The 15,508-nt window shown below is 56.0% G+C and overlaps 1 protein-coding gene and 1 pseudogene across 1 annotated transcript; both read left to right on the top strand.

Annotated features, from left to right (window-relative positions):
• The first annotated feature begins 1,683 nt into the window (after nt 1–1,683).
• TMEM238L (transmembrane protein 238 like) lies at nt 1,684–11,779 on the top strand. Its single transcript, XM_039231585.1, has 2 exons — nt 1,684–2,032; nt 9,434–11,779. The coding sequence occupies exon 1, from the start codon at nt 1,684–1,686 to the stop codon at nt 1,921–1,923; it is 240 nt and encodes a 79-aa protein (XP_039087516.1). The 3' UTR covers nt 1,924–2,032; nt 9,434–11,779.
• On the top strand, nt 8,394–8,466 carry LOC120231495 (annotated as a pseudogene).
• Nucleotides 11,780–15,508: the final 3,729 nt, after the last annotated feature.

The following is a 15,508-nucleotide window of genomic DNA, read 5'->3' on the forward strand; positions in this document are numbered from 1 at the left end:
TGAGGAGACCCAGCACCTGAAGAGCCTAGGATGCTGGATGCTGAGCTGGGGCTGAGGGGTGGAAGGCAGCGGGCTCACCCTGTTACCTGCTTCTCTCCGACCTGTCACCCGAAGTCAGACAGGATTACAGTGGTCAACTGCCTGATGGCCCGGAACTCAAGAGACTTTCCAGCATGTAAACATTTTCCCGGGAAAATCGTTCGCAGGCACATGGGATTCCTCCGCAAAGGTGCCCAGGAACCGGCGGGCGGCCAGGCCTGGACACATCCGCCCGGGCTTGCAAAAGTGCAGGTGCCCCACCTGGCCCTGCCCAGGGCACGGCTGTTGGCCCACCATTCTTCCCAGACACTCTCCTGGTCAAAGCTGGGGGCAGCAGGTGGGAGCGGGTCGCTTCCCCAGCACGGGGAGGTACTCCTACCCAACTGCCTCGGAGCATATATCCAGAAAAGGAGGCAGACTCTGGGTGGGAGTAGCCTCAGCTACTTCTCACTTGGAGATGCTCCAGATGGGCTACGTGGCCTGAGTCAAGTCTCCTGGTGCTTTGGATCCTAAAATCTATAACACGCAATTCTCCTCCCCTCATCAGGACCTTTGTTCTGAAAGTTTCTCACTCCTCCTGGCCTATTTCACACCAGGAAACAAAGTCAGAGCCTTCTACTTATTCGCATCGACCGGAGAAGCCAAGAGAGAGTGGAAATTATTTCTTTCATCATGCATGGGGAAACTGAGTCCCAGAGAGGTTTGGTGCGCAGGTCAAGGCCCCGCAGTGAATCAGAGACAGAGGGGAGGCAGCACACCCCGTGAGCGGCCGCAGTGACAAGGCCACCGTGTTGTACGTAGCCCCTTGGGGATCGAGCGAGCAGTGTCCCTGGGGCATAAGGCAAACATCAGGTCAGTCAGTCTGGAAAAGACACAGAGAACCAGGTAGATGTTTCTTGACTTTTGCCTGGAGCTGCCTCGTGGTCCACGCCCAATCGACCACAGCCAGAGGCCAGAGGTCCCCCCTTCTTCCCGCCCCGCCCACCCCGCCCCATCGGTCTTGCCTCCCAGTTCCCCAGGTCTTCAGAATGGAGACATCTGCAAGGCACACCCACCGTCCCTGGGTTTCTATTTGGTCCCCAGAACTGACAGATTCTGACTGCACCATTTCAAAGTCTATGTACGTCAACAGACTCTCTTCCATATCTTTTACTGAAAACCTCCCTTCTGCACCAGGAAGAGGAGGGCAGAGGGGTGAGGGGAATGAAGCCCCACCCCCACCACATGAGATGAAGGCATCGTGGCTCAGAGACCTGCCAGGACTTGCCCAGGACTCGAGAGTCAGAGGATGAGGCGCGGGACGGGACACCGAAAATCCCTCCCAGGGCACCTGACCCCTCCCCATCTGCCACGTAACGCGGCTGGCCCGGCGGCGACCGGTCCCATTAGCAGTGAGGTCAGTCTGTTTTGGTCGGGGCCGTTCCTGAGTCACGAAGCAGTTAAGAAACAGCCTGCCCCACTGGCTGCCGTGCTCATAAAGGTAGATCCACGTGTACTTCCTTGTGGCTCCAGACAGCCGGACGGCTCTCTCGCCCGCTCACACCCAGTGGCCAGCCAGCGCGGGCGGCAGGAGGCACAGCCACCACCCTCCCATGCAAATCAGCCCCAGGGCCGCAGCTGGGCTCCTCCTGCTGCCGCCGGGCAATGCTCCTGGGCAGGCGCTGGGGAAGATGCAGCCTGGGGCGCTGTGTGCTCTTCGTGGCGCTGGCCCTGCTGTTCGACGCCGTGGGCCTGGTCCTTCTGCTGCTGGGCATCTTCGCCTCCCTCGACTACTGGGACTTCTTGGTCTACACGGGGGCCCTGATCCTGGTGCTCAGCCTGCTGTTCTGGATCACCTGGTATTCCCTCAACATCGAGGTACCTCTTGAAAAACTGGACTTGTAGGTTGGCCGTGGGCACAGGAGGAGGGGCGCGGGCTCCACGGGCGGCTGACTGTGAACCTGGGGCTGTCGCGTGTTGCCACTCCCACCCAGAATGCCCCAAAGGGGAGCAGGTGAGTGCACATGAGACCCGCCTGGTGGGGTGGCTGCAGGGGCTGAGAAGTTGCTGGAAGCCTGCACCCCAGCTGGGGGAGGGTCTGCCCACCTGGGCCCCAGCTGCACCTGTGGTGGCCACAGGTGTCCTCTCCCCCGGGGCCCATCATCCTTATGGAGACTGAAAAGAGGGTCTCCACGGCCCCCTCCATTTCTGATACACCAGGAGTGATCCCCGCCGTGCAGACAGGAAGTGATTCCTTCAGATCAGAACGTGGGAGAAGAGAGCCCATCTTGATTCTCTGTTGGCTGTGGTTGGGGGCGGGGGGGGGCGGGGAGGAAGTCCTCAGCACTGGGAGAGGATGGAAAGCTCCCCAGGGGCCGTGTGTGCCCTGGCATGGATGGAGCGGTGGTGGGGAACCACTCAGAACGGCCCCTCTCCCTCACTTCCTCCCTGCACCTGCGGAGGAGACACGCACCCCGGGGGAGACCTGCCTCCACATCCACTCTCGGGGCACCTGCGTCCTCTCTCAGCAGCGCCCCCACCCCTCCCTCCTAGCACACGCTCCCAGGCAGCCACCCGTACCCTCCACCCCCACCCCCACCCCCACCGGGCCACCGCTGGCCTGGGAGCGTCAGAAGTCAGGAGACCATGCGGACCATTTCATCCACCGAGCTGCACTCTCCAGCCGGGCCTCCATGTAACCGAGGGGGCAGATAATTGTTATGATGTTTCACAGGGACGTGAAGCACCGAGGATAGAGCCGGTCTGGCCCCTGCAACCCTGAATTATGGGCAGCTCTCCCCCAGGGGACTGGTATCCGAGCCCTGGTTGGGAATAACAATCAGCGTCCCCTCCTCCCCCCGTGGCCAGGAAGCTGGCACGCTGGGGCACTCCCTTCCAGCGCTAGGTATAAGGATAAAGGTCATTGCTGGGTTGGAAGGAGGAAATGATAACCTGTCTCTTCTGGGGGATTCCATCTGACCTTTGGAACCAAGAGCCCAGAGCAGCAGTTTAAAGAGGTTTGGGGAGGGGAGGGTAAACCGAGTCCTGGCAGATGAAAGGAAGGAAAAGAGGTGGGAAGTTCGAGTGCCTAGTCCTGCTCTGAGCTCCAAGTGCCACCGCTCGATCACTGGGTGACGCTGGACAGGTTGCATCGGGCTCCGAGCCTCAGGAGCCTCATCTGTAAAATGAGGACAATATTACCTGCCTTGTGGTGGCAATGGCCAAAAAGAGGCAAGGCAGGAGAAGGCTCTGTGCACACAGTGTGGTTTTTACACATGTCCTATGTCCTTACTAAGCATATAAGAGAGGGTAAGTAAACCAATCCAGGGTCCCAACTGAGAGTTGAGAGGGCTTGGTGTACCTCAAACCGGGCAGCAGAGGGGTCAGTTTACACTTTGCATCAAGGGACTTCGAAGCAAGAAGAACCCCTAATGTGTTTGCTCATTCCCAAAGATACGTCACGCACTGTGTAAAGCACTCGGGATGCCCTGGGGAATAAGATGCACCAGGTCTCCACCCTCCAGGAGCTTCCCGTCAAGTGAGACTTGGACAGTAACCAAATAGTGCCACTCATGGAGGTATGATAACAGAGTCAGGTGAAGACTGGGAAGAGAAGGAACATCACTTCACGGGAATGGTCAACAGAGAAGCTGACCTGGAGACTGGATCTCTCAGGAAGAGGCAATGGCTTGAGCAAAGGTCCTGGGGTACCAGGAAATAAAAGACAGCAGGGAGACTGAAAGGCAGAGGGGGTGAGTGCAGGAGGAAGTAAGGGTCCTGCCTGCAGTAGGCCAGGTCAGGCAAAGCCTTGAAGGCCATCTTAAGGATTTTGGTCATTTCCTTAAGAACAATAAGAAGTTATTAAGGAGATGTAAGCAGGGGTGGGAGCTTGACATAAGTGGATCTGTTTCTAAAAGACCACTCTGGCCAGGGCATGGATGATGATGGTGATGATGGTGATGATGATGGTGATGATGGTGGTGATGATGGTGATGATGATGGTGATGATGATGGTGATGACGGTGATGATGATGGTGATGTTGGTGATGATGGCGATGATGGTGATGACGGTGATGATGGTGATGGTGATGGTGATGATGGTGATGATGATGGTGATGACGGTAATGATGATGGTGATGATGGTGATGATGACGGTGATGACGGTGATGATGATGGTGATGTTGGTGATGATAATGGTGATGATGGTGATGATGATCACCAGTTCAAGCTCATCTGAGAAGCAAAACCACCCAAACAACAAGGGGTCCCTAGTGTGAGGCTCCTTGCCCTTTACATCCTTCCTGCTTGAATAGCAAGAAGCCCAACAGCCCAATGGTGAAGAGCAGGGGCCAAGACCCAGACTGCATGGTCTGAATCCAGTTCCATTCCTTACCAGCTCTGTGACCCAGCATAAGCTGCGTCATGCCCCCATGCCCTACTTTCCAAATCTGTGAAATGTAGATGATGTGAAGGACAGGACGGCATCCCTGCTTCCGACACGATAAGATTAGCCCTGCCTCATGACGACGTTGCACAGGTTAAGTGGGTGTATATGTGGACAGCACTCGAGGAGCAATGATTAAGGAGAGCAGCGAACAATGGAAGGGCAAGACCTTCCTCCAAGATAGATCTACTTGAGGTGTTACGATCAATTATTTCTTTTTTATTTTTTTAATGTTTACTTTTGAGAGACAGAGAGAGACAGAGTATGAGTGGGGGAGGGACAGAGAGAGAGGAAGACACAGAATCCAAAGCAGGCTCCAGGCTCCGAGCTGCCAGCATAGAGCCCAATGGGGGGGCCTGAACTCACGAACCGTGAGTTCATGACCTGAGCTGAAGTCGGACGCTTAACCGACTGAGCCACCCAGGTGCCCTGCGTTATCATCAATTCTTTTTTTTAATATTTTTATTTATTTCTAGGAGAGAGAGAGAGACAGCGTGAGCAGGGGAGGGTCAGAGAGAGAAGGAGACACAGACTCCGAAATAGGCTCCAGGCTCTGAGCTGGCAGTCAGCACAGAGCCCGACGCGGGGCTCGAACCCACGAACCGTTAGATCATGACCTAAGCGAAAGTCGGACGCTTAACCGACTAAGCCACCCAGGTGCCCCGTTATCATCAATTCTTAAGACAGAGGATGGCCTTAAACATTTTCAGTGGTCATGTGAGAAAGCTGTCCCAGAACACGAGACTTTTTTTTTTTGTCCAAACTCAAAAGGACTTCAAATGCTTGAGATCCACTGTATTCTCCATTAAATAGAGTCATACGAATGTCTTCTTTTCAGTTCCCAAACTGCATGCTCTACGGGACCTTCAAAGCCAGTCTCCCTGGGTCCCTCCATCTCCTGCAAGGCCTAGGGCTGGCCCAGAATGACAGCTCAGTGTGGGCCAAGGCTGCTCAGGGACTGCTCACGAGCCCCCTGGATGACCTTGGGCAAGCCCCAATACTTGCCTTTAGAGTAGGAGATTCGGGATCCACGGAAGGTTCGGATGGGGCTCCCGGGAGACCCCTCGGGAGCTGGAGTGCCTGTATAGCAAGCAGGCAGGACTCCTGCATCCCTGCCCACCCCATCCCACACACACACGTCCAGAACAGTGGGCTCTCCGCCGTTTTATCCACTGAACTTTCACGGAAGCCTTCCTGTGAACGTGGGTTCTGATGCTACAATGTACTTCTTTTTTTAAAAATTTTTAATGTGTATTTTTTAAATGTTTATTCATTTTTGAGAGAGAGAGAGAGAGTGTGTGTGCAAGCAGGGGAGGGGCAGAGAGAGAGAGAGGAGACAGAATCTGAAGCAGGCTCCAGGCTCCGAGCTGTTACCACAGAGCCTGATGCGGGGCTCAAACTCAAAAACCGTGAGATCATGTCCTGAGCCGAAGTCAGATGCTTAATCAACTGAGCCACCTGGGCGCCCCTAATGTGTATTTTTTTTGAGGGGGGGGACAGAGAGGATGAGTAGGAGAGGGACAGAGAGAGTGGGAGACAGAATCCGAAGCGGGCTCCAGGCTCTGGGCTGTCAGCACAGAGCCCGACGCAGGGCTCGAACCCAAGAACCATGAGATCGTGACCTGAGCTGAAGCCAGACACTCAACTGACTGAGCCCCTCAGGCGCCCCAACCAAAAAGTATTTCAGAAAATGACTCATCCCAACTCCCTTACATTCGATGACCTTTGGCCTGGGCATAAACCCCAACCATATTTATGAGTGATGGTCAGCTCTCCAATTCTCAGAGTGGAGTAAAAGGAAAGAGCTCAGACTCCTTTAATTCAGAGGCTGAATCACCATTCCAAGCTTGTCCTTGGGTACCCCCCACCCCCACCGCCCGAGATAAGCGGGTCCCATCCCTGGCATGAGGTCTGGTGTGGAACTCGGGTCAGGACAGGGCAGGGCCCGGTCGTCCCTCGAGCCCTGAGCCTGTGGCTTGCCTGGTTCTCCAGGCACCAGAGGACAGCCTGGGCCACTACACCTCAAAGGGCCCCCATAGGAGTTCCAGAATGAGCGCCTTCTTTTGACAGTCCACTGTGTGCCAAATGGGACAGCCTGTGATTTGATTTTATCACTCAGTCGATGTATTCCAACCCCCCTCACACCCCGGGATTTGTTTGCTCCGCGGTTCACTTGCTGGGCACTTCTTGTAGATAGAGATAAGCCCCCAGGCAAAGCCAGATGAGGGTTCTCGTACTTTTCCAGGAGGGTGCATGGCCACAGTGCCCCAAACATGCACACACCCCAGAAACAAACACACACGGGCAATACTCGAAGCCCAAGGGCATGTTAGGCTCATAGCCCCGAGCCCGGGGAAAATAAAACCTGTTCTTCACCATCAACTTTTTCCAACTTTCCGCCCACAGAGGGGCGGGTGGAGTACAGCCCGGGGCAGGGGCGGGCAAGCTCAGCACACCGGTGCTGTGAACACACGCAGTGCTGGGGTCGCGTGGAGGGCCACCCACTTCTCCGATCCCTGGAGGAATGTTTGATCTGGAGGGAGAGATAAAGCAGTAAGTACACAGGGCTTCGCAAGAGCACACGGAAACTGTGCACCGTGAGATAACCTCAGCCGGGTGCAGGGGCCCGAACGCCCAGGTGAGGAGGAGGTCCTACGGGTGTGGCCAGGGAGGGGTGTGTGTGTGACTTTGGACATCTGGCCTGGGTCCCAAGGAGCAGGAGAGAACATGACAGGCAGAGATGGCGCTTGGGAAGAGCCTCAGGGAAGGACTGCAGAAAGGTGGGTGGGGGGGGGGATGGAAAGAATGTTCTGGAAAGAGCAAGCAAGCACATGTGAGGGGGTCAGGGGTGTTGGCTGGAGGACATCAGAGGCAAGATGAGGATTCCAACACTCAGAAAGCAAGGAGGACACTGCGCTGACTTTGGGGACTAGAGAGTGACGTGGCCAGGCTCTGGCCTGTGACAGCAGGTGCTGGCAGGTGGGAAGAGGCGCGGGGGCAGGGAGACCCCTTGGGACGCTCAGAGGGCAGGTAGGAAGATGCAGACAGGAAATTAGGGCCACGGAAAGCAGAGGAGACAGAGACCGCGTGAGTGGGACCAGACGAGCCCAGCAGATGGCCCGTCCCGGTCTCCTGAAGCCCGATGGTGGCATCAAAGGGTTCAGAGAGCCCCTCTACCCACGCAATGAGGGAGGTCAGGGGAGGGCATAGGTCTGCTTCCGAGGATGCGCTTTCCTTCACACAGAATGGAGTCTGAGATGCAAAGGGTACATGGCCTAGAACATGCAGATTTTAAACTCAGAAGGGAGATCGGGGCAGGGAGACAGAGCAAGGGGCTGGAGACGTGAGCATGGATTGCATAGCGTGAGGAGGTAGAGAGAAAGGGAAAGAAAACGGGGTGTGCAGAAGCGGAGAAAAGAAGGGAGGAGGAGCGGGGACCCTAAGGTTCTCTGCACGGGATCTCCTTCACCCCACCCACAGCACTGCAGAAAGTACCATCATCATCATCATTATTAAGTATGAATCCCCTTTACAGATGAGGACGTCAAGGTGCACAGAGTCTAAGTTACCTCGTCCAACATGACGGAACTAGCGAGTGGTGGTGCCAGGCTGTGAAACCAAGCATCCCCACGCATATGGTCCACATGGCAAACTCCGGCCCTGGGCCAAATGTGGCCCTTCTCCCGGTTTGTAAGTCGAGTTTTACTGTGAAGCAGCCAGACGCACTCACACATGCACTGTCTAGGGTGCTAAGGTGGCCTGGCCAGGGTTACTTCCTACGGGAGTCGAAGTCAGAACCTTGAGCTAGGCTTGCTTTTGGGGAGTGGGGGAGGGCAGGCAGGTTGGGAAGGCCACAGAGAGGACCCCGGTGATAATAAAGGAGTGACACACTGCAGGTGACAGAGAGGACATGTGTCAGGAGTGAGGGACTGTGCTCGCTTCAGCAGCACATATACTAAAATTGGAACGATACAGAGAAGATTACCATGGCCCCTACGCTAGGAGTGAGGGACTGAACATCAACGGCCTCAGAGCCGTCAACAAGGCTGTAGCCTGAGGAAAGTTAACTGGACTGGGCTGTGAGCCTTTATCCCTAGATGGTGGGGACAAAATGGGACCAGTGCTGTGCACGGAGTGGCCACTGGGATGTACATAGGGACCGGCGCAGGGGCGCCTGGAGGGGTCAGTCGGTTAAGTGCCCCACTTTGGCTCAGGTCATGATCTCACAGTTCGTGGGTTCAAGCCCCGCGTCAGGCTCTGTGCTGACAGCTCAGAGCCTGGAGTTACGTCAGATTCTATGTCTCCCTCTCTCTGTGCTCCTCCCCTGCTCACGCTCTGTCACTCTCTCTCTCTCAAAAATAAATAAACATTTAAAAAAACCTTTTTTTAAAGAGACCAACACAGATCTGTCTCCAATCTGCAGTCGTATTTGGAAAAGAAATGACAGGATTCAAGCTCTGCTGGCTACGCTGGTCTTCAGTAGGATTTTTTTTTTTTCAGAGGAGGGAATCGAGAACATAGAGCGGGAGGGTCAGGGGAGGAAAGGAGCCAGGAGAGAGGGGGAGAGGACACTGGAGTCATAACCGAAGACAGATGGATGTCTGACCATGTCCAAGGTGGACCTGGGGGTGGAATCCAGAGCCTGGGGAATGACTCCGTGAGCTGTGGGTGTAGGGAAGGGGTGGGGAGAGGGAGCTCACACTTGATGAGTGCCTCAGTGTTCACTGACCAATCTCTTATCTTCAGGACCTCAGCCGGTGCTCACAGCTCAGGTAGGGACTCAAATACCCATTTTACAGGTTGGAGAGATGGAGTCGCAAAGCGGTTCACGGCTAGCCCACGGGAGGGGTGCTATGGAGAGGTAGCGCTAGAATCCAAACCCAAGTCCTGTTGGCTCTGAGAACCGCACACAGGTTTGAAATGACACATTCAAGTCTCGGTCTGACAGCTTCCTTCATTTATTCAACACAGGTCCCGTCTGACCTGTGAGCATCAAAGCCCGGGGAAGAAGCTCTCTCTTTGCCGCACACGCAAGCGCCTTTACTAAGTATCCAGGAGGAGCCAGAGGCTTGCAGCGCCCACTAGGACGCCCACAAGTGGCATGAATGCCAGGCTTCTGGAAGGTTCCAGCGTCTGCCAAGAGTCCAGCGTCCCCGCTGGCCCCCCAGCCTCTCTGGGACGGCCCCAGAAGACTTCAAGTTCTCCAACGGGGGCTCTGATGGGAGCAGCCTGGCTGTGGGGCTCAGATGCCCACTCCTGTCAAGGCCCCGTTACAGACAAACAGCCGGAACGGCGCACGGGAGCCCACACGGGGCCTCCTGCAACCACACGCAGGCTGTAGGGCTGCTGCGTGGCCAGGCCGTGTGAGCCCTGACGGCCCGCCTCACCCACCCCTCGGGATGGTGCGGGTGGACCGTCTTATATTCTAAGACGCCGGCTGCAAAAAGCAAGGCGCAGCTGATGCCGTGTGATGTGCAAGAGACACCGTCCTCAGTGCCGGACACGGTTTACCATGAACACAGCCCCTCCATTTGTATTTGCACAGCCGGGCTGCCCGGGTGACTCATATTGAGCTCCCGGTCCACTGAGCCGTCCTCCAGGCCCCCAGGCGGTATTCTGACAAAGCAAGAGAGGTCTGTGCAGTGCTGTCCCTGCGCTATTCATTCCTCGATCCGAAGAGCAGGACTCTGTTTTTATCTTAACGCAGCTGCTTCCAGTCAAACACAGCCCTGGCTAGGAGGCTAGTCAGACGTGCGCCTGACCCCAGGGCTCGACCTGCATAAGTAATTTATGTTTCCCGTGGTCTAATTTTGTACTTTTTATTTATATTTCACCCTCAGAAGTGTAAGTTGTCCCCTAGAAGCTGCCTCAGATGTTCTGTGCCACGCGGTAGGAACCTGCCTGTAGAAGTAGGTTTGACTTTTGACCTTCCGCTTTTAACGGGACACGCCGTATTTCGGAGCATGCGTGCTCCTGTAAGAATCCTCAATCCCCCTCAGCTTTACAGCATCTTTGCTCAAAAGTTTAACCTGGTTCTGTGCAAGCCCTGGAAGTTGACGTTGGGCACAGCACCGTGGATGGAGACAGTGGCTGGGCTGTCCTGACACCATGGAATCTTCCAGAAGCTCCGTGCTTGGCCACCAACCTGGCCTCTCAGAATTAGGCTGGACTCGGAAACCATCATGAAGGAATGTTCCAGACAGGCCATTAAGAAGAAAGATTCTCCTCCTACTCCGGAAGATTCCTTGACCATCTGCATGTGTAATCCCACTTCTTTGTGTTTCTGACCTGACTCCACATAAGCGAGGAAGCACTTTGTCTAACGCTAGTGCAGAAGGAAAAGTCTCACATGGAAAAGTCTCACGTGATGCACATCACCCCGAACAGCTCCTTAGTAAGACACCGTTGGAGGCCCCGTTAACTTCCTTTCCTTGTTTTTTTATTCTAGAAACAGAAGCGGTTTCCCTTCCTTCCCTTGGAGCCCAATGCAATCGCTGGCTTTCATTTGCGTTGAGTCAGGCAAATCCTGAAAGAGCAGGATCGCGCTTGGCCCAGAGCGCATGTTCTCAGCATCTGAGGGGCCGGAGGAACGGAGATGGGCTTAGCAGCCGCCTCACATCGCGCCCACTCCAGGGACCTACCCGGGTATTGGCACTTTCTCCACACTCACCTTTGCACCTCTGCTAGCGGGCAATTTAGAAGCATGCTGGATGGTTCTCCATGTAAGTGCGGCTGCTCAACTCCTGAGCCGTCTCCCAAATTAGAGGGGGCGGGCAGCGTGTGACCCCCGCTTCGGAGAGTGAGTGCGGAGTAAGGCTGTGATTAGAGCTGTAGCAGGTGCCCTGAATGAAAGTACAGCTGGCTACCCGCTGGCCCTGGCATCAGCCCCCCAGGAGAAAAGGGAAGGCCACGTCGGAGGGCGTCAACCATCGGGGACCCTAAGAAGAGCCAGAATGGAGAAGGCACAACTGGGCAATGCATGTGGGGGGGGTGGACAGCAACCCTGGTCTGCCATGGAGTATGTGCCAGGACGATGCTCGGGGACCCGTTAGGGCGCAGAATCAGGAGACAGGAGAACAGAACCCAATCTCAGAGAGCATGGGAGCAGCACTTAAAGTATTCGTGGGGGATCTTGGTGAAGAGGAGGTCTGGGGGGAGGCCCGAGGCTCTGTATTTCTAACAAGCTCTCAGGCGATGCAACGGCTGCTGATCCAGGGGACACACAGAACAAAAATGGGGGCCCCTCGGGCGGCTCCGTCGGTTAAGCATCTGACTCTTGGTTTTGGCTCAGGTCAGGATCCCATAGTTCGTGAGTTCGAGACCCGCATCGGGCTCTGTGCTGACCTCGCAGAGTCTGCTTGGGATTCTTTCTCTCTCTCCTTCTCTCTGCCCCTCTCCCACTTGTGTTCTCTCTCTCAAAATAAATAAATAAACTTAAAAAAAAAAAGAGCAAAGATCTTGAGCAGCCCTGTTATTTTAGAGATGGGGAGACTGCAGCCGGAGGGTGAAATGACTTGCACAAGTTCAGACAGCAGAAGAGCCGCAGATGCAGAACTAGAGCCTGGAGCCCGGAGCCCAGGGGTGCAGGCCACCGGTCACGCCCTCTTTCCCTTCCAGAAACTGCTGACAGGCTTCTCCAGGGCCCTGCTGAGCCCGGGGCAGAGCAAACAGGCAGGGCCGCCGCCGGAGGAGGGGAGGCACGCTCATGCTGCAGGTGAGTCAGGAGCCGCCATGCCTCGGGCCTCGACGTGGCTGCGCTGCGTGCCCGGGACCAGGCATCCACACTGCTCCGCGTCACTGCAGATGCCAGAGCAGTGAGCGCATGAGCACCCGTCAGGCGAGGCGAGGCGAGGCGGGCAGGCAGGGAGGAGACGGGAGGGGCCAAGTTTCTAAAGCAGGACCACATGGAGCTGAGTTCATCCTCCCAGAAAGTTCTCCCAAAGCGCTCTCCAGAACCTTCTCTGCGGCCCCTCCTCCTCGGACGGCTGCTGGGCTTTTCCAATGACCCAGAATCTCAGTCGAGTCCGCCACTGACAGGCTGAGTGACCTTCCAGGTGACCCCTGCCTGTCAGGGGATAATGGTAAGAGCAACATGCTCACAAGGATCCGAGGTGATTGGGCCCTGGCCTCTGAGAGTCCCCGAGCCTCGTGAAGGAGACAACGCCATGGAGAGCGTTGCTGCTCCTTGGTAGGAATCAGCTGTGGAGCTGGAAACTTCAGACCCCTGATGATTCCACAAACTTCGCACCTGCCATCTATAAAGCTATTTGAAGTCAAGGCGGGGGCGCCTGGGGGTTCAGTTGGTTGAGCGTCTGACTCTTGATTTCGGGTCAGGTCATGAGCCCAGGGTCGGGGGGCCGAGCCCCACTTCAGGGTCGGACTCCGCACTGAGAGTGGGGCCTGCTTAAGATTCTCTCCCTCTGCCCCTCTCTCCCCGCTCATACTCTCTCTCTAAATAAAAAAGAAATAACAAATAAAAAAGAAATAAAGTCAAATCTGCCACTGATAGGCAAGTCAATAGTTCACACAGCCATGGCCCTACAGTTTGTGGAAGGGACCCACAGACGCCCAGGAAGACGGGCATGGTGGGGGAAGGGTGCCCCCCCAGGCTCTGCAGGCCACCCACGGCCAGTAGCCTTGAAGCTCCTAGGATTCCACTCCTGTCTCAATGACATTACAGGTGTGGTGGGAAAGGGGAGCTGATCCTCAGTCGGCCACTGCTGAGGCCAGCCTGGAAATACATTTGCATGAGGGGCCAAAGAGCCTTCTGGGTAAAAAACCAACCCTAAGGGGAAAGAGAGGCTTACAGACCAGCTCAGGCTGGTAACAGAGGCTGAATGTAGGTGCGCTCAGCTTTCTTCAATCTCTCTGTTCCTGAAAAAAGGATTGTGACACAGTTGAGGTATTTTGGGGGTGAAGGGGGCGGCTGTGTCATATTGGGGTCCATATCTCAGCACTTAACAGCATCTGGCAGAGACTTGGGTTGTGTTAGTTCCCGGCAGAGGGGAAGTCAGGAGGCCACAGATAACACAGATAAAGGAAAATCAGTCCTTGTCAGGACATTTGGATGGCAAGATCAGAATGGTGGAAACTGAACAGCGCCTGGGAATGCCACGGTAAGGTGTCACTGTATGGTCAAGTGCTCTGTCTGTGTCTAAGGACCAGACACGGAAGGCCCGCTGAGAGCTGTCTCTACCTTCGCAGCAGCCACACATTCTTATCCCTTCCTTTATTCAACAAATATCCACCGCCCCTCCGGGATCCTGCAGTCTACTTCTACTCGGAAGATCCTTTAGCATCTGAAGCTGGTGACTTCCAGAGAAGGGAGGGGGAGATGAGGGACAGAGTCCCACCGCCTCCCCCCACGGCTCTGCAATGCCCCCACACTGCTGGGCCGAGCGCCCCAAAACTGCCCGAGCCGGCCTTTGAAGAAATAATGTACAAACAGATGATATGCATTTGGCCCGACTCTGCCTCCCAAATACAGACACCCAGCTGACAAGTGTCTTCATGTCTCTGATTCTTTGCTTCTCTTCCTTCTCCAAGCTGACTGCTCCCACGTCAGCCCCAGCCACCAAGCAGCCAGTTTTCACCGGCTTCCCTTCCAGCCCAGGCCACAGGCCTGTCCCCGGGGGGCGAGGGCAGAGGCCCTGGGGAGTCTGTTCCCAGGGGCGCGCCCCCCCTGCACACACGGCCTCACCCGATGTCGATGCATTATGACCTCACCTTTCAGACCAGCCCTCCTGGGCCCCCATCAGTCTCAGACTCATGACCCGAGTTCCCACGTCCACATCCACCTCTCCGACTAGAGCCCTGCGGAGTCTGAATTCGGGCCCCTGCTCAGAGCCTCTCGGTGTCTGGGCCTCTGCAGCTGCCTGGGGCCAGCAGCGTCAGCCTCTCCTGGGAACCTCTTGGAAGGGCAAAGCGTCCCGCCCTGGGTGGGTGACCAACTCACCCCGGTTCACCTGCCTCCATCCAGGGGTTCCTATTCCAGACCTATGAGGTGCGGGGCTGTGGGGCGGGCCCAGCACCCATGTTTACCAAGCTCTCCGAGGGAGTCTGATGCTCCCAGCCCAAGCCTGATATCTTCTACGGGGACAGATCTTTGGAGCTGAACTGGGAGCCTGGAGGCTGTCCCCCAGGTGACCCCATCTCCTCCATCCCCCCGGGTACCGGAGGGCAAACCTCACCCACCCACCGTCCCGCGGCGTCCTGGCCTGGCTGCACCGGCCCCAGGCGGCTCTATCAGCTGTAGGGAACTCTGCGTGCTGGCCAGCCCATACTGTCCCCAATGGCCTGTGACTAGAGTCCCTTGCCAGCCAGGGAGACAGACTGGTTTTTTTCCCAGTCTTGTCTGCATTTCAGTTTTCAAGAAACTCGGGTTTCCCACTGCTTAGGAAGAGAGTCGGGGTGAGTGGGGCGCCTGGGGCTCAGGTCGTGATCTCATGGTTCATGAGTTCGAGCCCCGCGTCGGGCTCTGTGCTGATGGTGCAGAGCCTGCTTGGGATTCTCTCTCTCCCCCTCTCTTTCCCTCCCTTGCTTGCACTCTTTCCCTCAGATAAATAAAATTAAAAAAATTTAAAAAAAAAGGAAGGGCATTGGGTGTGGGAGGCTGTGGGGGTGGAGGTGGGGGGGAGGAGGGAGGAGAGGAGCCCAGGGGAAAGCGGTAGAGGCCCTGGGGGAGTGAGATGCTGGGGGACAGGCCGGGGTGGGGAAGGGTGACAGAAGAGCCTTGGAAGACAGGAATCGAGGTGGGAGCAATTGGGGAAAAGAGCGTTTCTCCCCATGTGGCCCCTGGACCCGCAGCGGCACCTGGGACCCTGTTCGACACGCAAGTTCTCAGTCTCACCCCAGACCTTCTGAACCAGGAACTCTGGGAACTGGGCTCATTTGTCTGCGCTGTTAGAAAAAAAAAAAGCCCCCAGGGGACTCTGACGCAAACCTCAGCTTGAGAACCGCTGGGCGAACAGCTCGCTGTATTATTCGACGGGGCCACGCTTCCCTCCACCCTGGGTTTTTCCAGTGTGTTTGAATGTCGGCCTTGGG

This window comes from Hyaena hyaena, unplaced genomic scaffold (assembly GCF_003009895.1).
Source record: "Hyaena hyaena isolate Hyena2069 unplaced genomic scaffold, ASM300989v1 scaffold_58, whole genome shotgun sequence".
Taxonomy (NCBI): Eukaryota; Metazoa; Chordata; class Mammalia; order Carnivora; family Hyaenidae; genus Hyaena; species Hyaena hyaena.

Bases quoted from the DNA above. Each gene is read 5' to 3' on its own strand.
- TMEM238L (XM_039231585.1), top strand. From the start codon at position 1,684: ATGCTCCTGGGCAGGCGCTGGGGAAGATGCAGCCTGGGGCGCTGTGTG.